The 24914-nt window shown below is 46.5% G+C and overlaps 5 protein-coding genes and 1 long non-coding RNA gene across 6 annotated transcripts; 4 read left to right on the forward strand and 2 right to left on the reverse strand.

Moving 5' to 3' along the window:
• Nucleotides 1-642: 642 nt before the first annotated feature.
• On the reverse strand, nt 643-1010 carry LOC116927802. The gene is made up of 2 exons (XR_004396782.2): nt 874-1010; nt 643-813 (listed from the first exon to the last, which is right to left on the reverse strand). It is a non-coding gene; the product is annotated as an uncharacterized LOC116927802 (long non-coding RNA).
• Nucleotides 988-2188, forward strand: LOC116927750. Its single transcript, XM_032934803.2, has 2 exons — nt 988-1212; nt 1307-2188. Exons 1-2 carry the CDS (start codon nt 1135-1137, stop codon nt 1988-1990), a joined length of 762 nt encoding a protein of 253 aa, XP_032790694.2. The 5' UTR covers nt 988-1134; the 3' UTR covers nt 1991-2188.
• A 305-nt stretch (nt 2189-2493) lies between these two features.
• On the forward strand, nt 2494-3570 carry LOC116927752. Its single transcript, XM_032934805.2, has 2 exons — nt 2494-2795; nt 2870-3570. The coding sequence occupies exons 1-2, from the start codon at nt 2676-2678 to the stop codon at nt 3461-3463; spliced, it is 714 nt and encodes a 237-aa protein (XP_032790696.2). The 5' UTR covers nt 2494-2675; the 3' UTR covers nt 3464-3570.
• Nucleotides 3571-4084: 514 nt separating this feature from the next.
• On the forward strand, nt 4085-5211 carry LOC116927744 (location of vulva defective 1). The gene is made up of 2 exons (XM_032934796.2): nt 4085-4167; nt 4235-5211. The coding sequence occupies exon 2, from the start codon at nt 4247-4249 to the stop codon at nt 5054-5056; it is 810 nt and encodes a 269-aa protein (XP_032790687.2). The 5' UTR covers nt 4085-4167; nt 4235-4246; the 3' UTR covers nt 5057-5211.
• Nucleotides 5212-5587: 376 nt separating this feature from the next.
• LOC116927697 (sushi, von Willebrand factor type A, EGF and pentraxin domain-containing protein 1) lies at nt 5588-18675 on the reverse strand. Its single transcript, XM_032934727.2, is given in 16 exon segments — nt 5588-5798; nt 5877-5976; nt 6111-6206; nt 6367-6546; nt 6615-6740; nt 6813-6992; nt 7082-7255; nt 7316-7428; nt 7492-7840; nt 7919-11515; nt 11518-13443; nt 13591-14040; nt 14136-15294; nt 15386-15567; nt 15693-16217; nt 17168-18675. Coding segments are annotated over 16 exon segments (10251 nt in total). The 5' UTR covers nt 18234-18675; the 3' UTR covers nt 5588-5770.
• Nucleotides 18676-21559: 2884 nt separating this feature from the next.
• On the forward strand, nt 21560-24677 carry LOC116927769 (calcyphosin-like protein). The gene is made up of 7 exons (XM_045176637.1): nt 21560-21658; nt 21805-21862; nt 23332-23416; nt 23524-23613; nt 23702-23835; nt 23913-23988; nt 24056-24677. Exons 1-7 carry the CDS (start codon nt 21640-21642, stop codon nt 24155-24157), a joined length of 564 nt encoding a protein of 187 aa, XP_045032572.1. The 5' UTR covers nt 21560-21639; the 3' UTR covers nt 24158-24677.
• Nucleotides 24678-24914: the final 237 nt, after the last annotated feature.

Genomic DNA, 24914 nt, shown 5'->3' on the forward strand with positions numbered 1-24914 from the left:
CTTCCTACCTACTTGAAAAAGGTGCTCGATCTTTAAGAGAACAACAGCTGGACGGCTCTCAGTTTCTACCTCATGATGACGCAAGCGAGCAAGCAACAGGAAGTGACAAGCTCTTTACCTGAAGCAATTACGAGTTGCAACGCAGTCGTTAGCAGACAACGCACAATTTTTTAAAAACCATTTTAGCTCATAGTTTTTGTTCTTGTAACGCAGTTTTTGGACAAACCGCAATTGGCGTGCGTTTGGGCCTATTGGAAACGTACCGGGACTATACGACACTATTTCGCACTTTAATGGTAGGCTCTGTAAAGTCAAGAGCTCATTGAATTCGACGTTGTAAAAATTGTATTGTTCAACCTTGCTTTGTTCCGGAAATGAAAGAATGGAACAAACACTATAAAAATATTAAGTGCTCGTTTCTTTTTTGGGTTTCTTGCTTGCGAGTGACTAGTCACGCAAAACCCGGTACCGTATTGGAGGCCGTTCACCTCTATACAATAATTGTTGAGACATACTAGCTTCAAAAATGAAGTACATAATATGTAGCACTCCCTAGACAACATAGGTGAGTGACATAACGCAACTTTACACTAGAAAAAATTCAGCCACAATTTTATTAATTTTTTCCTATGCTTATGACCGTGTGTTTTGGTGGTTGTATTGGACGCATGAACTGAATACACTCCTTTTTTTTTTTTTTTCAAAATTCCATATTAGGTTTTTTATTAGAATTTTTTTAAGTTTACAGGTCCATAAGTCATCTGTTTCTTATTTTTTGCCGATGAAAAAATCCCGTACGTTCCAACCGCTGAACTAGTAATGAACCATGGTAATGTTATCATTATATATATACTGTATATATATTTTTTTTACCAAAATACTTTTTTCGTTTTCTTTTCTTTTTTCTTTTGGGCGAGAATGTTGGCAGAACACCTGCTGATTGGCCCACACGTAAGCACGCGGGAGCCTTTAAATAGCGGAGCTCCGTGAACATTGGCGGCCTTGTCAGACAAGTCTTGTCCCAGTGTGCGGAACGCAGCCACGGAACTGCTGCTGAATCTCTTTCTATCCTACTAGAATTCCAGTTGAAAAGTTAAAAAGAAAAAAAGTATTGTTACTTCTGTAAACAGGAAGATGAAATTCATTGTTGTGTTCGGTCTCGTGCTGGCCATCGCCCACGCCACACCGGTCGACCAAGTTGATAAAGTAGAGGTAAATTAAACACTTTTTAAAAATTTAAACTAATTACGACATCATCTTATGCATATCCCTGGATTATCTGTATTGGTTGACTAACGCTTAATAGGAATTGGTGTCAGCGGTGGTACCCGAGAAAGAACCAATCATCTCCGAATCGTCTGTGCAAGATCGAAGTGATCCGCTTGCAAATCTCAACCTCGCCAATCTGGTAGGAGCTTCCAATGTGGCCAATTTGACGTCCATCATTCAGCAGCTCGTAAGAGAGGAGGTCAAAAACATTTTGTTGGCTCTCCAAAGCGCCCAGAGTAACACCGTCAGCACTCTGACCAGCTTGATCAATTCGGATGAATCGGATGACAAATCAACCCCATCGATTGCCAAACCAGAAGTAGAAAAGCAGGCCGAGAAGGAGGCCAAGCCAGTTTACTTTTTGCCCCGTCGTCCTGGCTACTTCCCACCACATCATCCACTTTATTACGGACCTCAAGAGCCTGTCCCTTATTACAATGAGGAGCCTTACTTCTACCGCGGTGGCCCGCAATGGCGCCGCATCAACCCAACGGACGAGAGCCTCAGCGATATGGATGCTCTCGCTCAACTAGAATTACTTTTGAATGAGAAAGGTGAAATGTCTAGCGAAGCTCGCGGCCTCATGTCCAGCCTTTCGTCTACCACCAATTCAGCCAAGGCCAGCTTTAAATCGTTCGTCAATTCTCTGTCGGCGGCGCTGCCTTCGTTTTCGATCGTCAGGAAAACTTACTTGGTGCCCGGCTTGGCCATCAACGGCTAAATTCGAAACAAATTGATTTGAAACGTACCAAGACGTAGTTAGCTGCATTATTTTCAGGCGTTTTGATCCCAGTTCAGTATTTATTATATCCCGTCAGTGTCATGGCTGCTTCCTGTGTTCCGTTACACTTTTTTTTTTTCGATTACTGCGTCATAAACATGTTATTCGAACCTCAAATACAAAAAACTGTTACACTAACTTTTATGCATTATTTTTCTGAATGAGTTAAATCTTATGCTTTGAACATCCCTGAAAATGCGAGTTGTATACAGATCGAGTTTTTTCAATGGCCTCATTAATCTTGGAAGCAGGATTTCAAAGGTACATTTAACGTTTGGCGTGACCTATAGCCTCTAAAACGATAAATATAGACCTAGGAGAAACCTTGGACCTTCTAGAAGATTTCAGATTGAATGTTAGATTAGGCCGTGTTCTTCTTTTGTATAGGATGGTCAGGCTTTATATATATAGGGTGATTCACCCTAGTCGCCTCATTGTTTAGACGGATACAAGCAATACATTTGGTTCTGTGACTCTCCCCAAACTCAAACATTTGGTTGGCAACGTCCCGCTAAAATTCATTTATAGCCTATACGTATATCATCTGAGACAGTTGTTCACCTAAAGATAAACACGAATTCCATTGTGAAAGCCAGTTTTGCGAAGATCAAAGTACCTAGTTTTCATGTTTTGGCTTGGAAGAAACAGAATGATAAACCAGCTCGTTTTCGTCTGCTTTTTGGTGGTAACTTGGAGTCCCACGTTGCTGGCAGACACAGCTGACGTTTCCTGTGAATCAGAAGAAGTAAAAACATATACCTGGACCTTTAATAATTATTATATTTAAAAGTTTCACCTTTAATTTTAATTTCTTCGCAGTCAGTAGAAAGTACCGAGGAGACCATCTTATCGGCTAGGAGCCCTGCCAGTGGTGTGACGCAACAACAAGCCCCGCTCGCAATCTTTAATCAAACAAAATTCAACAACGTGAAAAACCAGACCAGCAACAAGATCACGAAACCCATCGTCCACCAGCTGCGGACACCCGCTGTTCGTCCTTATTTTTATCCAGCCATAATTCCGCCTTACTTTCTGCGAGCCAGTCCGTACCAACCAGCGTATTACCACCCTGTTTTGATGCCCATAATGAGTCCTCTTTATCCGACGAGTTCCCCTACTGTTCGGGAAGAAATCGCGACGGGAAGCCGGCCATTTCCCGTTGACGATGAAATCAGCCAAGAAGAAGCACTCAAAGAACTTGAAGCTATTAAACAAGAAATGGCGGAAGATGCTGCTGCTCAGCGACACCTGAATCGGCTGGTGCTTCCCAGCATTTCCGTCAATCGCGACGAATCGTCTGTAACTGTATCACTCAAGAGTTTCGCATCACTCTTGCGCTCTCTAAGCTCACGCGTTACTGTTACGTTAGCTACTAGGACGATTCTTGTGCCCAATGTTTCTGTTAACAATTAATGTTTTTCTGTTATCAGAGGTAGGATGTCTCATCGCAATTCTTATCGTATACGTCTGTAGTCCATCCACTTGTTTGTATCATTCAAAATAAACCTATAGATTCATTTAAAAATGAAATACGTATTTCTTCTGTTTAATAATACTTGATGAAGGTATAGGTTAGGTGTTTCTCGCCATTATTGCTGCTGTCCAATCTTGATCCAACATTCAACTCTCTAAAGAGATACAATTGCAGCAAAGAAGCAAAAATAACGAAAACTATCGTATCGGATTGCCTTTTAAATTCTAAAAATCTAAAGTCCTTATCGTATATAGGCTGTAATATATATCCTCTTGCATCTTGACGTTAACTTATTCATTACGGTTGCATGTCACGAAAGGTTATTGACATCGAAAAGAGCGGTTCAGAAAAACCAGCGAGGGAGAGTTTCGAGATGGCCAAGGTCAACTTGACCTTAAACTTTCTTTTGCACTTATTTAAAAAGAACTCTATTACGTGCGTTAGGCTGGAAGAAATTGTTCCCCCTATAACCTACTTTAAGGTTATTGCTGTTTATTTCACGGAAGTAAGGGGGGCTCACACATAGAGAGGGAGGGGGGCGCTGCCTTTTTTTGGATAAATAGAAGGTGCACAAGGTTTTACCGGAGCATTGAACCTTCGCTCACCATTCGGTCCGCAACCGTATTACATAACCAATATAAAGGTAACATTTACACCCACTCTAATATACACATTTCAATTTCATTTCAACTTTCTGTTCATTTACATAGAAAAAATTCACGATGAAGAACGTCACGTTTATTTTGGCTGCCGTGTTGTTGGCGGTTCTGGGATCAGCGGAGGAGTCGCTAGAGAGCAGCGAAACGTTGACGCAAGACTATCCATTCGCCCAGCGTGCGTTCTTTTACTACCCCACCGGAGCGGGAGGCTTCCTCAATCGAGTAGCTACTCCCCCACAATCTTCAGTCGATTTCGTCGACAGCTCCTTTGACATTACGCCAGAATCTTTGACTCAAGATAAGGGGACCAATCCGGCTGCTTATTTCGTCCCGACATCCGATCTGCTGACCATGCCCTACCCGTCTAAAAGCGACCAGGAAGCTGACGAGAAAGCCGCGATGAAACACCTGGAAATGCTGAAAGGCTTGCACGACGAACTGGAGAAAACGGAAGAGAAATTTCTGAAGCCCAGCATGTCGTTTGGAGGCAGCGCCGTAACACTCCCCACGAACGCGTTCATGTCCCTTTTGCACAAACTCTCTAAAACAGTGACGAAAACTGTTGTGACCACGCAGATTACGACCGTGTTTGTCAGTGCGAGTCCCAGCAAGAACACGTCTGAAACAACTGATTCGGTCACTATCTTTCCTAGCAACACCGACATTAAAGCGACAGGTACTCCGACTTTGACCGTGGAAACGATGTCTACAATAACTGAAACAGTTTCGACGACTGTTGCATCAACTTCGTCGGTGATTGAAACGACAACCGCAGCTGCCACAACAACCAGCACAGCTGTCGAACCATCATCCACAGTGACGACCACTCCACCTTTGATTGTTGTCACTACAATCACATCGACCATCATATAAATGGCTTTAATTGCAGTATGATGTACGTATTGCTCTTTGCTCAATTGATATAAGTTCCTAATTTTGAGTAGTCTCTTCTCATTTCGCTCAGTTCACGTTTCGTTCAAAATGTCGAGTATGTCGTGACCAATCCAATACAATGCGTTCAAACACTCTGTTTCACATTATTTACTTTATCTTCAATGTGTATAGTAGATAGTAGAATATAGAATATGTATATGAATATATGTATAGGATAGAAAAAAAGAAGGTAAGCATTCATTGTTTAGTTATTAATATATAGTACACCAACTACGTTGGGAAGTATGTTTGAAAGATTCTTCATCATCTCTAGCATGTTCTGAAATGATAGTAGGCTATAGCCTACAACGATTTTTATATTTTAAGAATCAAAATTAACCTCCCTTCCCGATATCCATTACGGTCGACATTTTTATTACACGCCTAATTTAAATTTGAATTCTAACTTTTACTCATTATTATTTAAAAAAACTATTAGTAAACCAAATAGTACGAAAACTCCACTAAAAATGTACTATATTTTGTGTATTTTATAATATTATAGTATCTTGATGAGAAACGGTTTTAATTCAGATGACAGGTATTATAGTTAAACGCAACAAATAACTTTTCTACATTCGATCTACGGCTAATATTTGCCACGAAACAAGGAAGCTTGATGATTGGGAAGACCAATTAGAGAGCAGTTACGCTTTAGCCTCGTGAAGAGAATAACATATCACTGAAATTATTATTTCAAATGAAAAGAAAAATGTATGCAAGACTGAAATATCGTATATAAAATGGTTATTAATTATACCTGCGTTTACGACATGTAGGACCTACGGTTCCATGGGGACACTGGCAAATGTTAGGTGAGACGCAGCGGCCACCATTCAAGCACGGCTGGTCACAGACAGCTAAAAAAAAAAAACAATTTCAAGAAGATTATCATTTTCAGTTTCACAACAACAAGACATTTTTGAGAAGGGCATACATAAAACTGTTAAAAGGAAAAATTAGAAACAAAAAAATCGTGAGTTTGTTGACATACGCGTTTGGCATCGTTCTCCGGTGCGTCCAGCCCGGCATGCACAACGATAGGGCGCAATGCACGTGCCTCCATGCAAGCAAGGCAGAATGCAATGAGCTAAAAACATGGCCAAAATAGGTCATTTAAACAAAAACTATTTTATCTTTGTCTATTATTTTGTTAGCTATACGAATTTAAAAAAAAAACTGCAGCAGGCAGAGAACGAGGGAAAAAAACCAACAAAAACATCGCAGGCTGTTGCAGCAAGTCACTTTACCGTGTTGACAACGATCTCCGCTGTATCCGGGAGGACAAGAACATTTCCGACTGTTTGTCTTACACGAACCGCCGTTAAAGCAAATTGCATCGCAGTGGGCGTCACAAACCGGCGGCGAACCAGACCATAGGCCATCTGCCTGACAAACTAATATAGCGCTATTCGTTTTTTGAGCCCGACCTGTTATGGTCAGTTCAACGAAAGGTTAAAAACTATCTGATCGAAAGAAAAACAAAAAAATAGTGTACCGTGCTGACAACTGACGAGGATTCGATCCCCAAAATGAAACTGTCCACCTGTTGCCACGGTTCCCGATCCACTGATGACCGCCATTGAGGTAGTGCCTTTGACAAGTGGGCGACTACAGTGCACTCCTGTAAATACAACATGAAACTGCATATTTGCGTCTCCGAAAACTAAAATTACATGACTGTTCGTTTTTATACTTTTGCAATGGCCCTTAACTGTGGACCACTGCTGATTGGGTAGACATTGAAACGTCAAATCACCGACCGGCGTGTACCCTTCTTGACAACGGAGTACCAGCTGAGTTCCAGTGACTCGTTTTTCGGCCGTGATATTCATCGTGTGGTGAACGGCGGGAAGAGGTGCGTCGCAAGTCAGGGCTGGCTGATGGAAATTCACGCATTTAACAAACCAGCACAGATATGTGAAAGACTTTTGTTTTTGTTCAGCTTGACAACGCTGACGTTACCTTCACATTGCGGTGACAGAGCCGACCAGATTCCATCGGCCAGACAAGTAGAGTCATCGGCACCGATTAACCGATAACCTGCACTGCAAGCATAACGAACCCGATCTCCAAACTGGCGCCCAGTTCCCATCACGAATCCTTGTGTCGGTGCTTGAGGTTCGGGGCACCAGACTCCTGAAAACCAACATTTCTTTTAGCACGACCATTTTGAATTGTTGAACAGTGATCGAGTACTTTGACATTGTGGACCCCTCTCGCTCCATTTCCCTTGCTCTGTGCATATGCGTTGCTCTGGACCGAACAGCTGGTATCCACGGTCACATGTATAGTGGGCCGTCGAACGATAACTGCAAAATGAGAAACGTTAAACAACAACTTGTTATCGATTTATTTCTTTGAACAAAGTCTACCCAGCAGTTAGTCGTTGGTTGATTTCGTTGTTCATTTCTTGATTGTCTGAAAGCCAACGAGTCAACTGGACAGTTCCATGATCCGGGTCTCTCAGAGACGGGCATGTAATCTGTTGGCAACTAGGCGGTTGATCGCTCCACGATTTGTCCGTCAGGCAGGTGATCGTTGCAGAACCGATTAGCGTAAAACCTGGTAAACATTCAAAACGAATCGTAGAGCCCGGAATAAATCCACCGACCGTCCAAGTTCCATGCTCCGGCGCTTTAGGTACTGGACAAACAACCGGATCGCACGCCAGATCTTCCCCTGACCACAAACCATTGCTCAAACATGTTCTAGAATCACCGCCTACACCCCAAAACAAGATTTGAATTCAATTCCCAATTACAAAGTAGTCAAATGAATTTTCTTAAGTAAAGAATGTACCAGACAGGCGATATCCAGGCTGGCAAGAATATGAGACCGTGTCGTTGACTCCAGTCCCGCGGACGGCCATCCAACCGTTCTCGATGCTCGGAGGCTCCCCGCATGATCGAGCGACGCACACGGGCATTGAATTGGACCAAGTGCCGTCAGGAAGACAAGTGATTTGTTCTTCTCCTTCCAGTTGATATCCTTCATGGCAGCCGAACGTGATGCGGCTATCAAGCAGCGAACTCGTTTCGCTAACAGATCCATGCTGCGGAATCTGGACATCGGAACAATGGATTGGGCTGCAAGTTGGAATTTTTTGCTCGTCCCATTCTCCGTTTTCACGGCAGGAAAACGTGGACGTTTGCGATTCGTCGAGCGTGTATCCCGTCTGGCAGCCGAATTGGATTTGTTCACTGTACCTGTACGTGTCTTTTAATGGCTCGCTAAAGATCAATCCGACAGACAATTCTAATTCCATTTTGAGTTGCTTCGGAAGGACGCACAGTTGCGGCTGACATTGGGGCTTTCCTTTCCAGACGCCAGATGGCCCACATGTCAAATCAGTGCCGACCAACTGGTAGCCCGGGTCACAGCGTACGTGGGCGACGATCATATCCGGCCGAATTTCCGTTGATTGGATTTGGCCGTTCAAGGCAACTGGAGGAGATTTGCACGGCCATGGAACGCAGGCCGGAGGTGGATGATTCCATTCTCCCGTCGACGTGCATTCACTCAACGCACTACCCACTAAATCGTGTCCATGCTGGCAGGCGAATTGAATGGCGAACGGACTCGGTTGGCGGCTCGTTTTCAATTCATCCGGCGCTGGATAAACGGGTGTGGCGATGACGTCTTCCGGTACGTCAACAGTCGGACAAACGGCTCGGATGCAAGTCGGTATTTGATCTCCCCAATCTCCCAGGGAACTGCAAGCGAGTCGACCTTCGCCTGTCATCCGGAATCCGAAATCGCAGACGTACTCCACATGATCCAGATACGAATACTCTTTCTTTTCGTTGCCGTCCAGTTTCGCATTTGTGATGGCCGGTGGTTGAGAACACCGCACCAGCTGGCAAGTAGGCGGCTCCGAAACGTTCCACTTGCCCGTCTCCAGACACTTGGCCGATTTAGGCCCATCTTTGGCCAACTGATAGCCTTTCTTGCAACCGTATTGAATGATTTCACCTACTAAGGCCCCCTGTTCCGTCTCGTTGACGGGACCCATTTCACTTGGAACGGGACGTGAGGTGAATCCGTTCTGAGGAATGGTAGCCACTGGGCAGACAACTCTTGAGCAGACAGGGGGTTTCGAAGACCAGGAACCGTCAGCCAAACAGCGCCTTTCGACAGCAGCGCCACCGTTGGTCGGTTTTGTAACTGCGTAGCCTTTTCGACAGGTGTACACCAAAACATCTCCGAAATGATAAACTTCCGCGTCGAGTTCAGCATTCGACTGCTGTAAAGAGACGATGACGTTGGCAACTAGGCCCGGATTGGGGCACTCCACCGCCCGGCAAGTTGGCGGAATGCCGTTCCAGTTCTCGTCGTCTTCGCAGGTCAATCGTTCCGGCCCGTCCAGTTCATATCCTGGATCGCAAGCAAACTGGACAACTGAACCGTAGGCATGTTCTTCGGCTCCCGTCGCCGTACCGTGTTCCAGCACGCCGGACAAACGATTGCAGAGAATCTGATGACACGACGGCTCTTCATCGGTCCAATCACCGGTGGGCAAGCAGGAACGTTCGCGTACACCCACCAATTGATATCCCTCCTCGCAGTCGTAGAGGATAACAGATCCGGTGTTGAGGCTGGTGGCTGACCCGCCCACTTCGAAGCCAATGTATCCGTGTTCGATGATGTCCGGCATGGAGCAAGTGCGGGCAAGGCAACGAGGCTGAGAACCGCCGATCCAGCTGCCTTCGCTGCCGCACGTCCTCTGCTGCGATCCGCTGAGAACGAACCCTTGATCGCAGCGAAAAAGAGCTTTCGAACCGAAATTAGTGGACGTGAAAGTGACGGATCCATTGACGGGCTCTTCGGGTTCACCGCAATTGACTTCCTCGCACCGGAAGGGTTGCCTCACATCCGACTCCGCGTTGTTAACGCTCCAAGTTCCATCCGAGTTGCAAACCAAATCTGCTGGTCCACCAGTCGCGCTGGCTTGAAAACCCGTGTCGCATTCGAAGTGGGCGAGTTTACCCGGTTCGAAACTCTCGACCACAATCGTTCCATGGTCTGGATTGTCCAGAGCGGGGCAAGTGATTCCCGAAAGTGACCCCTGATTATAGCAGGAGGGTAGCCCCTGAGGCAGCCAACCGACCAATCCGGCGCATCTTCGACGCGATCCACCTTCCAGGACGTATCCATTTCTACAAGAGTAAAGCACTTCGGCGCCCGTGTAAAAAACAGTTTGATCGTCGTAGTTGACAGTTTCACCTTCGACAGCGGACGTGTACACCCAAGAGCCGTTATCAATTGAATCCGGAGACGGGCATTGTTCGGGTAAACATTCTGGAACGGTGCCCATCCACGAGCCGTCTTCTAGGCACGTCAGCACGTCCGATAAACTGGCGGACGAGCGGAATCCATCCTGGCATGCGTAACGCACCTCTTCTCCAGCAACGAACGGCCCCGCAACCGATTGGCTACCATTACGAACGGGCGGCGCTTCAGCGCAAGCGACGGCCAAACATTGAGGCGGAATGGTCCATCGATAGTCGGCGCCGCATTCGATCCAGCTAGAAGGACCAATTAATTTGTAGCCGGAGTAACAAGTAACTGGAGCTTTGCTTCCGAAGGTCTGCTCTTCGGCGTAAACAGCGCCATTGTTGATGGTCGGCAACGGACCGCAGTCGACCACCATACAGACGGGCAAGGTGGCTTGTTTAGTACGGTCCAGCCAAGTGCCACTCTCTGTGCATTCGAGCTCGGTGGGGCCGTAGTGTTCATAGCCCGGCTGGCAGACGTAAGAAGCCATGGAACCGACCCGGTTGTTATTGGGACGAGAAAGTTGGACATTGGCGTAGGATATCTCCGGTGGTGTTCCACATTCGATCGGCACGCATTTCGGAATTTTGCCGATCCAATAGCCGTCGTGACTGCATTGCACCTCGGCTGACGATTCCAGTTGATACCCGAACAAACAGCTAAATGTCAAGATGGATCCTGGCACGAGGAAGTGGGGCAGATCTTCGGGTAGGATTTCGGCCACTCCGTTCGTGACGATGCCGTGCTCGACGTAAGGCGGACGGCTGCAAGCCAACGGCTGGCAAACAGGCAGGACGTCGTCCCATTGCCCTTCGTCTTGGCACGTTAAAGAATACGACCCGTCCAGCCGGAAGCCGGCCGCGCATTGGAAAGACACCTTGTCCCCAACGGCGTAAACATCCTGGGCAACTGGCTCGATCTGCGAACCATTAACCGGTGCCGTGGGCGGCTCGCAGGTGACTGGAATGCACTCGGGTGGAGAGCCGCTCCACTGGCCGTCTCCTTCGCAGGTGCGCAACCCACTGCCGGACAACCTGAACCCTCTCGTGCAATTATAGGACACCGTGTTGCCGTAGACGTAGTTCGTTCCGTTGACTAACCCGTTCAGAATGTACCCAGGAATCCGCAACTGACCCGTTGACAATCCGGATCGGGACCGGACCATCCGCCGTGAACGAGGCAAGGCCGGCGCGGTGTTGGTGTGGTGAGGACGTAGCCTTGCTCGCAGACGTAAACTGCCTCGTTGCCTTGGACACTAACTGCACCGTGACGCGGCGGAATCGGGTCGGAGCATCCGCGGCAAAACAGCGATTCCTCCACGCGAATGCCACCTCGCAATCCGTGTTTGAAATCGGCCCAGGTAATTAAATTCCCCTTGTGCTCGCTGGAATCGCTGCCTGAGGGATGGCAGGAGAGGGTCAGGCCGTCGATTTGTTGGTCATCCAGAACCGAGTCCCACAATTCGACGCCGTACAGGAGGCCGACGAACGACTCGGCGTTGCTGAACCCGCCGGAACGGACGTCCTGCTCTTGACCGAGGATGACAGTGCCATCTGGCGGGACGGTCGAATTAGTGGCTAATCCGAACCCGCTGTCTTTGAGCTCGCCATCGGAGTAAATGCGCCAATGTCCGTCGGGTGACGATGACCAAGTGGCGCAAATCAAATGCCATCGTCCGTCGTTGGCCGTCACGTCGGTCACGACTTTGGCGCCGTTGACGTAAAGGACGAATCCGGAATAATCGGTAAGGGTCAAAGAATTGGCTTCTTCGTCCGTTGCGTAAGAGAAGACGGTGCCGTAGTTCTGCTGATCCGTCGTCTTGATCCAGGCGCACAAGCTCAGCTGGCCGAGCGGTTTGGAGTGCGTTCGCAAACCGCCCTCCCAAACGGCGTAGTCCAGTTTGCCAGCGCTCGTGAATTCCAGGCTGAATTCGGGATTGACGGTGGTGTCGCACGTTGATCCGACAACACCGGGCGGGCAGGAGCACGCGAAAGATCCCAAACGATTGATGCACGTACTTCCGGAAGCGCACGGTTCCGGCTGGCATTCGTCGACGTCGTTGTCGCACAGCAGGCCATCGTATCCAGTCGGACAGTGGCAGATAAAATGGCCGACAAGGTCTTCGCACGTGGCGCCGTTTAAACACGGCTGACTTAGACACTCGTCCACGGCCTGTTCGCACAATTTGCCGGCCCAGCCCGGATGGCAGACGCATGTGTAATTGGCCAAACGATCGTAGCAAGTGCCACCGTTTTGACACGGGCCACTCAGACACTCGTCCACGTCTAATTCGCAACGAGGGCCGGCCATGCCCGGCGGACAGACGCAAATGTAGCCCATGGTTTTGTCCACGCAAGTGGCGCCTTCGTGACACGGCCCACTTAAACACTCGTCAATGTCCGTTTGACACAAATCACCGGTGAAACCGGTCGGGCATTGGCACTGAAAACTGTCCACTCCGTCCAGGCAAGTGGCGCCGTTCAGGCAGGGCGAAGAGGAACACTCGTCGACGTCCGTCTGACATTGCATTCCAGTGTAGCCGGCCGGACAGTCGCACACATAGCCAAAGTCCAACGTCCGGCATTGGCCGCCATTTTGACAAGGCAAAGAGAAACACTCGTTGACTTCCAGGAGAGTGGCCTGTTCGAATTCTTCAGTCGTTTCAGCTTCCGGAAGCTCTTCCGTCCCGTTCACGTCATTGCCGTCCATACTCGGTCTGACCCGGAGGCACTCGATGCGATTGACAGCCGCGATGCCAGGCGTGTAGGGCGCCCTCCGCGGGCAGCGGATGCAGAACTTCTGGCCGTCAAGTGGTTGATAGAATCCAGCCGGACACGGGAAACACGGAGCTAATCCGGTTTCGGAAACGAGACCACGAGCGCAAACGAATTTGCAATCTTCGAGTCGGCGAGAGCCTCGACGCCAGGTGGTCGAGCCCGACGGGCAAGGAAGACACTGCCGCTGCGAATACTCGGTCTGGTAGGTTCCTTGCGGACAGGTGCTGCACGGTTCGAGTCCGGTCGGCGAATAGCTACCGGCCAAACATTGAGCTGTAAATGAAGGAGTTTAAATGTTGTTCTTTTAAAATGACCAATGGATTGATTGAATTAAACTCGGGTACATTGAAACCCATCTGATTTGAGCTAGAATTCCATAGTGAAATGAGTCAGAATGGCGAATGAATTTGAAAGTACTACCTTGACAGTCATCGGAACGTTTGGCGTTGACCACTTTGGTCGATGTGTTGTTTGGGCATACTAAACAGGACAGCTGGCCTTCTTCCGGCTGATAGGATCCTTGAGAGCACGACTCGCACACCTCGTTGACAACGTTGAAGAAAGTCCCAACCGGGCAGTAAACGCAACGCGCGAACTCGTTGGTGGAGTTGTCAGCTTTGACGGGAATGCTTCCCGCCGGACAGCTGAACTTGGGCCGATCGACGTCGCCTTCGAATTGGACGTCAAACACGTTCAACAGCTGGCCGGCCGTGTAGTTGACGTTGAACTCGCCCGACAGAGCCGATTCCGTTAACATCGCGCGCAGCTGGTTCAATTCGCTGAGGATCATGTCTTGCGTTAAATTCAACGATGACGGCTGTATCGTCCTCGATGTTCTGTCCGTCGCATTCAATTTCTGGGCAAACCGACCTGAAAAGCACGTGACGAATTATAACGCCATTCCCTTTTTTTCGTTGTTGTTGTTGTTGTTGTTAAATATACGTAGGAATGAAAACAAAACTTACTGAAGACTTTGAAGCGCAACTCTAACGTCGTGCCGCTGTTCTTTTTGCTCTTGCCCGATTTGCCTTTGGCTGAATTGAAGCCACTGCTCGTTGCGTTCCGTTTGACTCTGTGTGTTTTTTCAGACCAGTCAATGAAACTGCGTCGGACGACCCGACGGCGTCTGGACCTCGTGATTTCATTGGTTTGCTCCCAATCCATGGAATCCGTGACGGGTTCTTGGTCTTCGGCGCCGTCCGATTCGGCCACCAGTTGTCGACACTCTGCCTGAAGATCGTCCACCTGACAGATCATGTTATCGCCACAGATTTCGTTGAGACGGGCCGCCAGACGGCGCTTGAAATGCCCTTCCATTTGACTCATGAGGAAAGGATCCTGACATATCTTGTCCTCCTCCGATCCGTCGCCAACGTTGGTCAGCCGCAACAGGCCGTCTTGGATCAGCGCATCCGAGTGAGTCGTAACGGAACAATCGGGGAACGGAAGCGGACTATCAGCCGGCAACCATTGGCCGTCGTAGGCGCAAAAGTAATTGCGTGGCGGTGGCATAGCGAAAGCGTAGCCGTCGTGGCACGTCAGCGAACAATAAACCGCGTCCGGCTGTTGAGAGCAATTGGCCTGTCCGTGAATGGGGTCGACGGGCAAATGGCAGGCGTGCTCTTGCACGCGAATGATCAAAGTGCACGTGTTGTTGTTTCCCGACTCGTCGGTGGCCGTGTAAATGACTTCGCTCTCACCCAGCGGGAACCGGCCCGGATCGTGAGAGCGGTCGACCGTGGGCGGCCGGCCGGAATTATCACTGAATACCGGCTCGTCCCAGACGACGCTCGTGTTACGATCTCGCAACAGGAAGGTGGGTGGCGATTCGCATTGATCAACTGTCGGTGGTTGGCTGTCCGTCACCATCACCTGGAAACTGCACTCCGCCTGGTTGCCTCGCCGATCGAGCGCTTTGTACGCCACCGTCGCGTTTCCGATCCGGAAGCGCATCGGCTGCTCGGTCACGGCTGGGACGCTGATGACGTCCGGTGGAGTACCCGAATTATCAGATACCACAGGAGGCTCCCAGGAATAGGTGGCGAAATTTTCCCCGTCCAGCGCGTCCAGTTTCGCGTCTGCCGGGCACGTAATTTCCGGCGGAGTCACATCTACGCAACGCGTCTAAAAAAAACGAATTAATTGACACACATTTTGTAGTCAACGGCTAATTCAAATGAAAGATGTTTAAAACAAAAATAAATATAAGATTTACTTTCACTTCTTCTTCTGTCCAGCTCCCTTGTTCGGAGCAACGACGGACTTCCGGTCCCCGTAGCTCGAAGCCGGTCGCGCACGTAGCGTTGCACTGCTCCCCGTAGCGCATCTTTGCCTGCGGGCATTTGGATGGCGTCCAAGTGCCGTTCATTACTTTCGGAAGTGGATTACAAAACACGGCTGATTGGACCCAAAATGAGGAGAAGGTAAATCAATTGAGAAAAAGGGCATTTACTCGGATGAGTCATTTGTTTATAGATTATAGTCAAACGGAAACGATATGAAAGAATCGGACAGATGATTACGTTTGCAAAAGGCGGGTAGACCATCCCAATAGCCAATGGGTAGACAGACTCTCTTGCGGGAGCCAACCAGCGTGAAACCGACGTCGCAGCTGAACGTGCACTCGCTGTCGATGATGTAACTGTCAGACGTGCACTCGATCCGTCCGTTTTTCGGGGCCGGGACCGGCCCACAGCTGCGCATTTGACAGACGGCCTCCTCGCCGGACCATGTGCCGTTCTCCTGACATAATCGGATACTGGATCCAATCAATTTGTAGCCGCCGTTGCAGCGGATGCCGCACGCTCCGTTGAAAACGCTGTTGCACGATTGTTTGACGAAGTAGCCGTTGGCAGGCGGTTCCAGTTTCGGGCAGGCCAGCAGTTGACATGTTCGACCACCGTCTTCAGGTATGTAACCACGAGGGCATTGGCACTGATCAGCTGACGTACTGCCGGCCGGAGAGATGTGATTCTCATCGGGACACGGTCGACAGGATTTCAAGTCGCCTGGGCCGCCGTCACTTCGGTACGTCCCACCAGGGCAAGCTGTCAACGTTCGAAACATGTCATTAGATTGTTTTGATTTTTCGTTCGCATCTGATGTCACTTAAATGATTTATATTACGTCCCTTGAGGACAACAAAACAACACATCAAAAACAGTCGAAAGCGAAAGCTACGGTTTTGAGAATTCGAAATAACGAGACATCAACGGCATCGAGTTGACTGCTAGAAATCCCGGCCTGACATAGCTCACCGCTAATACGAATGCCAAATCTGTTCCAGACACAACAAGGAGCGTTGACATAGTTTAGCAAGCAGACGAAATGGGCGGCACCCATTCTAGAACATGGGCGGAGATTCACGGCTGCAGTTGACCTGGTTTCGCAATCAGGTAAATTGAATGGGACGGAAAAACGATCAAATCGATTGCAAATTTAATCGCATAATTAAAAAATGTTCAATTCAAATCGCTTTTTCTTTCTCCTTGTATCTTCAGGGAGTGAAGGATTGAGATATTCAAATCATTTTACTTTAAAAAATAAAATTGCTGCGTGTGTCGACCGATTACGTTGGTCAGGTGCCGACATATCCGTAAAAGGTCCGTCTCGTCCCGCTGCTCTGTGTCTTTCATTTAACTTCTTTCCAACTGTTTCTATACGCTGTTCGTTTCATTAATTCTCTTTGGGATGGAGACGGACCGGCGGAGGCGCATAAGCCGGGCTTTTGGCACAAAACACCCATGTGGCATTCAAAAAGACTTTTAAAAAAGAGGCAAGAAAACGAAGACACTTGTTAGCTTTGCACGTGACGTGCATCACTAACGAAAGCGTTTTAGTTCAGACTCCATGACTCTGAGAAATTCAATCCTTTTCATAACCTTCGATTTGAAAAAAAAAACAAAACAAAAACTATTGGACGTGGTTCCAATAATATCCTAGCAGTTAGACTGTCACCAATATTCATGCATAAATATTTCAAAAGAAATTGAATTACGGTGACAATCATCTTTGAGGCCAGTTCCGTAATGGCCGGCAGGGCAGAGACAGGCGTAGTGTCCGGTGTGAGTGCCACAAGTACATTCAGCTGACGGATGGCAACATTCCGACTGGTCCTTGCAAAGCTTATCGCAGGCCGATCGATTGACTTGCGGCAAATACGAGCCCGTCTGCAAATCTTCGTGAAGGGCACGTCTGGCCAAAGCTTCGAATTCCTCAAAGCTGTCGACGATGTACGAATGCTCTTGGGCCGGCTCGGACGCCATGTCGTACAGCTCTTTAACGTTACCGTTGCGAATGCCGAACGTGAACACTCGGACACCTTGCTCCCGCAATCGCTTGGCGGCCGGACGCGGATCACCGCCGTTCGAATAGCCATCGGTGATGAGGAAGACAGCCTTGACGGCCTCAGGCCGAGCTCCGTCCAGCACCGATTGGGCTTCTAGCAAAGCTCCCAGCGTGTAAGTTCCACCGCCAGTGTAGCCGATGGCCGGCAATTCTTGTTCCAGCAGTCGGCATTTGTGCCTCGGATCACCGGCACCGTTGGCGGCCAGCTCCCGATGTGCCGTCAGTCCGAACGGACTGACGTGATCGATGTGACGGACGACGCGATTCTTCGACGAGAAGGTGACAACGGCAACGCGCGCGGCTTCCGCCGACACGGTGAAATCCGCCAGCAATTTCTTGACGAATTTCAGCTCGTTGAAGAAATTTTCAGCTCCGACGGAGGCCGATGAATCGACCAGAAAAACTAATTCGACTTTCTGGCCGGGCACGTGGCGCAAGGCCTGGACGCGGTGCTTCAACACCTCACCGAGCACCTCCACTTTAGATTTGAGAACTTCGTTCTCCAGTTTACCACTACCGAGGTGATCCTTGATCTTGTGGCTGTTGCTCTTCGGATTGGCCGTCGTGCCGTGATTGAAGAAGTGCTCGTATTCGATGGTAGCGCTTTTGAACGGCGACTGGTCATCTTGACGGCCGGCCGCTAAGCAGTGGGGTGATGACTGGAACAGCAACAGGCCGGTCAGGATCGACCAGCCGACGTTGATCAAACCGACCATCTGGTAACGGACGACAGCAGCTACTTCAACACGAGTGAACAAGCGCTACGTGAGCTCACGAAATGGCCGAGTTGTTTCGAATCAACGGAATCGATCCAATTTAAACAGATTGAAAATGAAAAAACGTTGGATGAAATGGATCACTTGACGCCATCCATACACAATATCTTTATTTTTATTTGATTTGATTTTGTTTTTTTTTGTGTGTTTTTTTTTTGGCTATTTGACAGGATTATGCGCACCAGATCTCTATAAATAAACGCGTTCGTCCGAACCATTCGGCGGCAAAGAAACTTATACACAAGCCCTAAACTATTGTAATTATTTTGTCCCAACACTGTCACGAAAGTCTAGTTTTATGCAGGAATCACGACCAGGCCAAACGAGGATGCGCTGCAGGAGAGATGTTAGCGCGGTGCCATCTGGGTCACCAATGGAGTCGACAATCGAGAGCTTCTCTTCGTCCTTTTCTCTCTCTCTCTCTCTCTCCCTTATTCGTGTATCTCTTCTTTCTCTCTCTCTCTTTTTTTTTTTTTTTAGGCTCTCTTTTGTTTCTTTCCTACTTACGTTCGTTTTGTCCTTCCTCCATCTTGTCTCTTCTTTCGCCTCATTCTTGCCTTATATTCGTGCAACGTTATGCATGCCTGGCGTTCTTCGTCTGCTTCATCCTGCCATAAATAAACCTGTGCCATCTTCTTTTTTTTTTCGAAAACAAAATTAAAGAACAGGCCCGGCTGCGGTGCGTAGTGCTGCTCTTCTTTGTTTGTTTTTTAAAGACATATATTTCGTTTCCTCCTTTCGTTGTTTAGTTAGGCTTTTTCTCCTTTGCGTTCCAGAAGCCGTTTTTTTTTTTTATTTGTTGTTGTCGGCTTCGTTTTCCGCTCGGCAACTGTTTGGTTGGCCGATGCGGCGCCTATCGTTCATCGAAGAAAATGATTTTGCTCTACAAAGTATTTTTTTTGTTGTTTTCTTTCACGACATTGCACGACCGAAAGTTCATTGAACGAATAACCGGAAACCAACTGTAATTATATGGCGAGTAGCGCTAGTACAACGCATTGATATCAAATAATGCCGGATACTCGCCAGTGCTGATTAGACGGACATACTATATACAACAACATCACGTAATACGTGCACCTACAATAACCAAATTCGTGTTCAACAATCTCATAAAAAAAAAAGATGAGAGAAACGACTCGGAAAACAATTGACATCATTGCTGTTCCATTGCCATGCGACTAGCAAAAAGAGAAAGATGAGCAATAAAAAAAAAAAGCCCAAACAAATGTTTTGGTTCATGCAACAGTTTTATGGCATTCAATATATGGTTCCATTCAAGGTTTATAGACTTTTTTTAAAACCTAGGGAAGGACATTGGCAGAATAATGAATGGGGCGACTTGCCACTGTCCCGACTTGGAAGTCAGCCCACGACATGCATTTTCCTTAAGTATTTTGCGGTCATCGTTTGCGCAATCAATCCATTCCGTCTAGTTTGTTTGTTTTTTTTCAATGGAATCTGGAAGTTTCGGTTGGGGCCGGATTTGAGGGTGTCGTGAAAATACTTGTACAGGAAGATAGATGGCACAGGATACGCGTGTTTGGTTGACTCGCTGCGTCATATAATGAGATGCTTTGGCCGTGTTTCGGGGGATAACAATCCGTGTCAACTTACTTACAATGTCAAGATTTAGAAGCGCGTTCAGGGAATCTTCACGCATCATTTTTCCTACGGGATACGAACATAATGGTCAACGTACTGCCGTACTGAAAAAATGAATGCCGGTTCGTTTTTCGTGTGCGTCAACGTTGCGAGTGAACGACTCCAATGTATTAAGTATAAATCTCTCGCTATTAGTGTAACGATTTCTCATTTGTGGTGCGACAGAATAAAGAATCAAGCACCCCCCCACTGGTTTGTTAATTAAAAGTGAATGAATGTTTTTATAAAGGACCAGTACTCATTATCTAAAGAACTGAAGGTTTTAAAAGGTTTTCTCGCGGCCGTGTCCCGGTTAAAACAGTTGAGATAATTACTCTGGCACAACTGTTTCCACTCCGACTCGTTGGCTGCTTAAAGGATGTGTCATCAATCACGGCAGAAGGGTCAGGGTTGCCTGTTTTTCGTTACAATGTCGAGTTACGTTCTATGCATACCTGCGCGGACAGGTTAGCCGCTCTGTGTGTCTTTAATACGTTTTACCGAGAACTACAGCGAAAAGAAGCGGATAGTTCATGGTTCTCCGATCAAACCCAAAAGAAGGCGCATAGCGTCACCATATAAGTTAAAGGACGCCCATCAAACTGACAATAACATATTCGTAGAAATACTAAACCCAACCAAAAAAGGGAAACAAAAATAAATCCCAATCCGCCTGGCCTTTTCTGAAGTTTCAACGTCAAATGAACATGCAGTTTTCGGCCAACTGGGACAGGTAAATAGCGAAGAGAAAACATACTGTCGCTGCAACCGCAATGAAAGCCATTTCAAGGACGTGATTCGGCCATTATTGGATGGCGATGCCATCACTCGAAAAGGACGATGCGTCCTTGCTTGCTCCTACCATTTGAGAAAGATCGAAAGACGACCACTGCAGGACATGACATGCGTCCAATATCCGTACACCATATGCTGTTCCAGACGCCGGATGTACTTACCGAGCTAAAGGGCTGTCTGGATTGTTGAAAGTACCTTGTCGCTTGATTTAGTTTTGTTTTACGTCCCGACGTCTCATCGACCGGGATCGCACTCGTTCCGATTCGCGAGTCCATGAGCCCTTTCTTATTTCTTTCTATCTTTGTCCGAGTTCCTCAACTATTAGAAACGGGGGAAACGAAAATTATAAAAAAAGACAGAAGGATACACAAGGCAGAGACGTCGTGAGGACAGTCTGGACCACGACCCAATCGGGATAAGTCCGATAACGATATACACAGCAGCGCAATCAGTAACATAACGAAAACCAGAAAACAAAGAGGAGAGTTTGCTTCAGTCTGCTCAACTTATACGGCATCTGACACGTCCTTTAATCACCGTTAGAAAGAAACGCATGGTCAACTGGTCAATACTCTATCATTAGAAAGTATTTTATTTTGACTTTGAATCGATTCAGTCATTGGAACCGAGTGCTGCGAGCATAGAGTGAAGCCAGCCGTCTCCGGACTCAACACTTACATGGATACGCACACGTACTACAGACAAGAGAGAGCTGTGTGGGTGGAAGAAAACCGCGACTCGGTCGTGGGAGGAATGAAAAATAAAAAATAAAATAAAAAAGAGAAAGTCTGTACTTGTGTCGTTGTTACCGCTGCCAGCCAAGCGCGTCGAAAAAATGAACCGGCCTCTGACGGCTAACTCAAGCAACATGGCCGGCACGATGCCGAAAGCCAAACGGTAACAAACCATGGCGCAGGATCCACTCGGTACGTAATGGCTCTCGTTATACAGTTCTTCTCTCTTCTTGGATTTGTCTGCCCGTTTGTTTAAAGAATAATTCAACGTTAATAATCGTCTGTATTTTTGACTGTGCATTCCTGTGTTTTTGGTCCTTCTTCTCTTCGATGAGCAGAAAAATTGCGCTCTCAACTGCTGGCTCGCGGAGCAACAGGCATTCTCGGATTTGGCAGGTAAACACCTAAATAAGACAATTCATAGTCGTACACAAAAATTATTTCGTATATCGTTGTGCCTCTTGTTCTGGACGAGACATCATTTTTTAAATCGATAAACGTCGACTTATTTTTGTTTGAAACATCCACTAGTTATTCAATTTAAGTGAGGAACCCATCCCAAATTTCGCTTTACTGTGTTGTAGTCAGAGTTAGTTCGGGGTGTTGGCCCACTCTCAGTATAGTTTTCGCCAACCCCCGAGGAAAATAAATGGTTGACACGTTTAATCCATTTAATGACCCACGACCATTTCCTGCTGGTTTTCCGTTGAAAAAAACAAAAAAATAAAATCCACTCAAGTGGTATGCAACCAACACAAAAGGGCTCTGATGTCATACGACCCTGGGAGCAGTCCTTTCCCGGTGTGCATGTACGTTGAAATATCTTGCCAGCGCAATCGACGCCTGCTGTTTTGAGGGCCACATTCTCTGAACGCACCTCTTTCTTTTCACGAGCCGGCCCATGTGAGGGAAACCGAAAAAGACCGAGACGAAACACAATAATTGACTTGAAACAACTCCCTGCTTTAAAAAAATGAAACAAAAAAACAAAATCGGGTCTAGGGTTCTCTGCACTGTCTGGGGCGTGCGGATGTGGCAACTGGTAGCAAGTGGAAATTCCATTTTTCTTTTCTTGCGTTTCACGACATTAACCAATTCACGACAGTATTTTACACGCCCGCGCTTCTGTCGCAACCCACGAAACTGTCAAAATCCGCTTCTCTTTTTTTGTTTTGCGATTTTACTTTGATCATCATCACTCTCTCTTCCTTTCTCTTTCGGTTCTTATATTACCTGGTTTATTTAGTTTAGCTCATGGATTTCCCTTTATTCCTTCTTCTTTATATTACATAATTTCTTCCTTCACGGCTGGCCTCTCACCAATCCTTCGAAATCGATGGACAGGATTGCGTACACAATGCTTTGGTTTTAGTAATGTCCTTCTCTCCATCCTCTCGTAGAATACTTACCGCTAGATTGAAACGCCTTGGGGAAAAATAAAAGCGTAAGAAAAGTGAGAGTGCTTTGGTGTCATGGCCGTGAAATTCCGTTGCAACCATCATCATGTAATAATAATCAATAGACAAGTTTCATCTGATTTGTCGCTGGTCTGCTGGATATGACGAGCTAAACTATATAAAGAAGTAGTCGGCAACACATAGTGCTATTACGGTTCCTCTGTCCAGATGGCATATAGATGGATTGTTCCAAGACTTGGACACACAACAAGCAGAGGTCCTTAAATTTATTTGTGACGAGTGATGGATAAGCGATGCATATATTTATATAATCTCACAAAAAGGCAACAAAAGCATAGGCAAATGAACACACAATTAGACCCAATACGTTGGTTGTTCTGAGCTTGCATAACATGCAAACATGAACATTTAATCACACTGCTTGTTTTTTTCTTTTCTTAAACAAAGGGTATTCCGTCGAATGGATGACAATGGAAACCGTTCTCTGTGCTTCGATGAATTTTCAAAAGGGATCGAGGAAAGCGGTGTCAAGGTACTCTATTTAAATGTCCAATGAATTATTAGAAGTTTCAAAAAACATAATTTTTTCTTTTATCTATTATTAAACGAAACGAAACGAAAAAAGAATGAATATAATAGACTGATGACGGTTGCCGCGCTCTTTTCGACGCTTTCGACAAGGACCGCTCCGGCTCTGTTTGCATCAATGAATTTCTTAAAGCCATTCGGGTTCGCTGATTATATACCACGTTTTTTCTTTTGCCAGTTTCTTTTAATACGTTTTTCTTTTAAATTTGTCTTTGACTTTATTCTCCAGCCTCCCATGTCAGATGGACGCAAAAGGGTTATTGCCGATGCGTTTAAAAAATTAGATCGAACTGGGGATGGTATTGTCACTTTGGAAGACTTAAACGGTGTCTATAATGTCAAACACAATCCCAGATATTTGAGGTCAGTTTTGAACAAAATCTTTTTGCTGTCATAAATTGTAATAAAATTAAATTCTTTTTCTCGTTTCTACAACACAGTGGAGAGGAAACAGAAGAGCAAATTCTCAAGAAGTTCCTGGCTAATTTTGAATCAAACGGTTCTATTGATGGAATGGTAAATCGTTGATTTATCTATCGCGCGTTTATTATGCAATCGGCTAAATTCTTATTTCACAAAATAGGTGACATACGATGAATTTCTAGATTATTACGCCGGAGTCAGTTCGTCAATCGATCATGATGCATATTTTGATTTGATGATGAGGCAGGCATGGAAAATGTAATGTTTTCGTATACCGCTGGTATTCCCGCATCTTATCGAAGAATCAGCAAGGAATTCGATAAGAAAGGATCTTAATGGCTGCGGATGACTTATCCCATTTTTTGCGTCCGCCAGCTTTTTTTCAACGTTTCCTTTTCCTTCCCAAAATTTTTTGTCTTATTTGCAAATTGTCTCTTTTTTGTTTGTTTTTGACATCACAGATGCAGTACGCACACTTAGTTTTACGTTTTATTTTGTTCTGACTTCATCTTCCTTTTGACCCTTGCCCTGGATTTACCACTGCCTATTTTTCCTAATTGCCTGTTGTCCCGACGTTACGAGCTAAATCGAACAAAGTTGGCATTTCATCGGTCACTTGGTATACTAACGTGCACGATAAAAAAAATCAACCGTATTCGGAATGAAAAATGTAATACCGCATACATTCTTGGACAACTATCTTATGCTAACTAAAAAAAAGTGGAATTTGAATATCGCTACGTTATTACTATAATCTAAACAAATAAACTATCCACAGGGAACTTTTATGTTTCACTTACTACAGCACTACTTACCTACATAATAAACAGTATTTAGTTTATCAACAAAAACATTTTAAAGGTAAAGAGGATTAACGATTGAGATTACCTGGCAGCTAACACCGCCCAACAAATTCCGCTGTTGAAATTGTTTGTCCCCGGCCCATCGACAAATGGATTTGAACAAATTTTGTTAATCATGTCACAAATAGACAAAAAATTACAAATTAACATAAACTA

This window comes from Daphnia magna, linkage group LG7 (assembly GCF_020631705.1).
Source record: "Daphnia magna isolate NIES linkage group LG7, ASM2063170v1.1, whole genome shotgun sequence".
Lineage (NCBI taxonomy): Eukaryota > Metazoa > Arthropoda > Branchiopoda > Diplostraca > Daphniidae > Daphnia > Daphnia magna.

Excerpts from the sequence above, each read along its gene's own strand:
- LOC116927750 (XM_032934803.2), top strand. The coding sequence starts at position 1,135 with ATGAAATTCATTGTTGTGTTCGGTCTCGTGCTGGCCATCGCCCACGCC. Across the intron at positions 1,213-1,306 it reads ACCAAGTTGATAAAGTAGAG|GAATTGGTGTCAGCGGTGGT; the intron begins GTAAATTAAACA and ends AACGCTTAATAG.
- LOC116927752 (XM_032934805.2), top strand. The coding sequence starts at position 2,676 with ATGTTTTGGCTTGGAAGAAACAGAATGATAAACCAGCTCGTTTTCGTC. Across the intron at positions 2,796-2,869 it reads TTTCCTGTGAATCAGAAGAA|TCAGTAGAAAGTACCGAGGA; the intron begins GTAAAAACATAT and ends ATTTCTTCGCAG.
- LOC116927744 (XM_032934796.2), top strand. The coding sequence starts at position 4,247 with ATGAAGAACGTCACGTTTATTTTGGCTGCCGTGTTGTTGGCGGTTCTG.
- LOC116927769 (XM_045176637.1), top strand. Across the intron at positions 21,863-23,331 it reads GGCATTCTCGGATTTGGCAG|GGTATTCCGTCGAATGGATG; the intron begins GTAAACACCTAA and ends TCTTAAACAAAG. Across the intron at positions 23,836-23,912 it reads CACAATCCCAGATATTTGAG|TGGAGAGGAAACAGAAGAGC; the intron begins GTCAGTTTTGAA and ends TCTACAACACAG.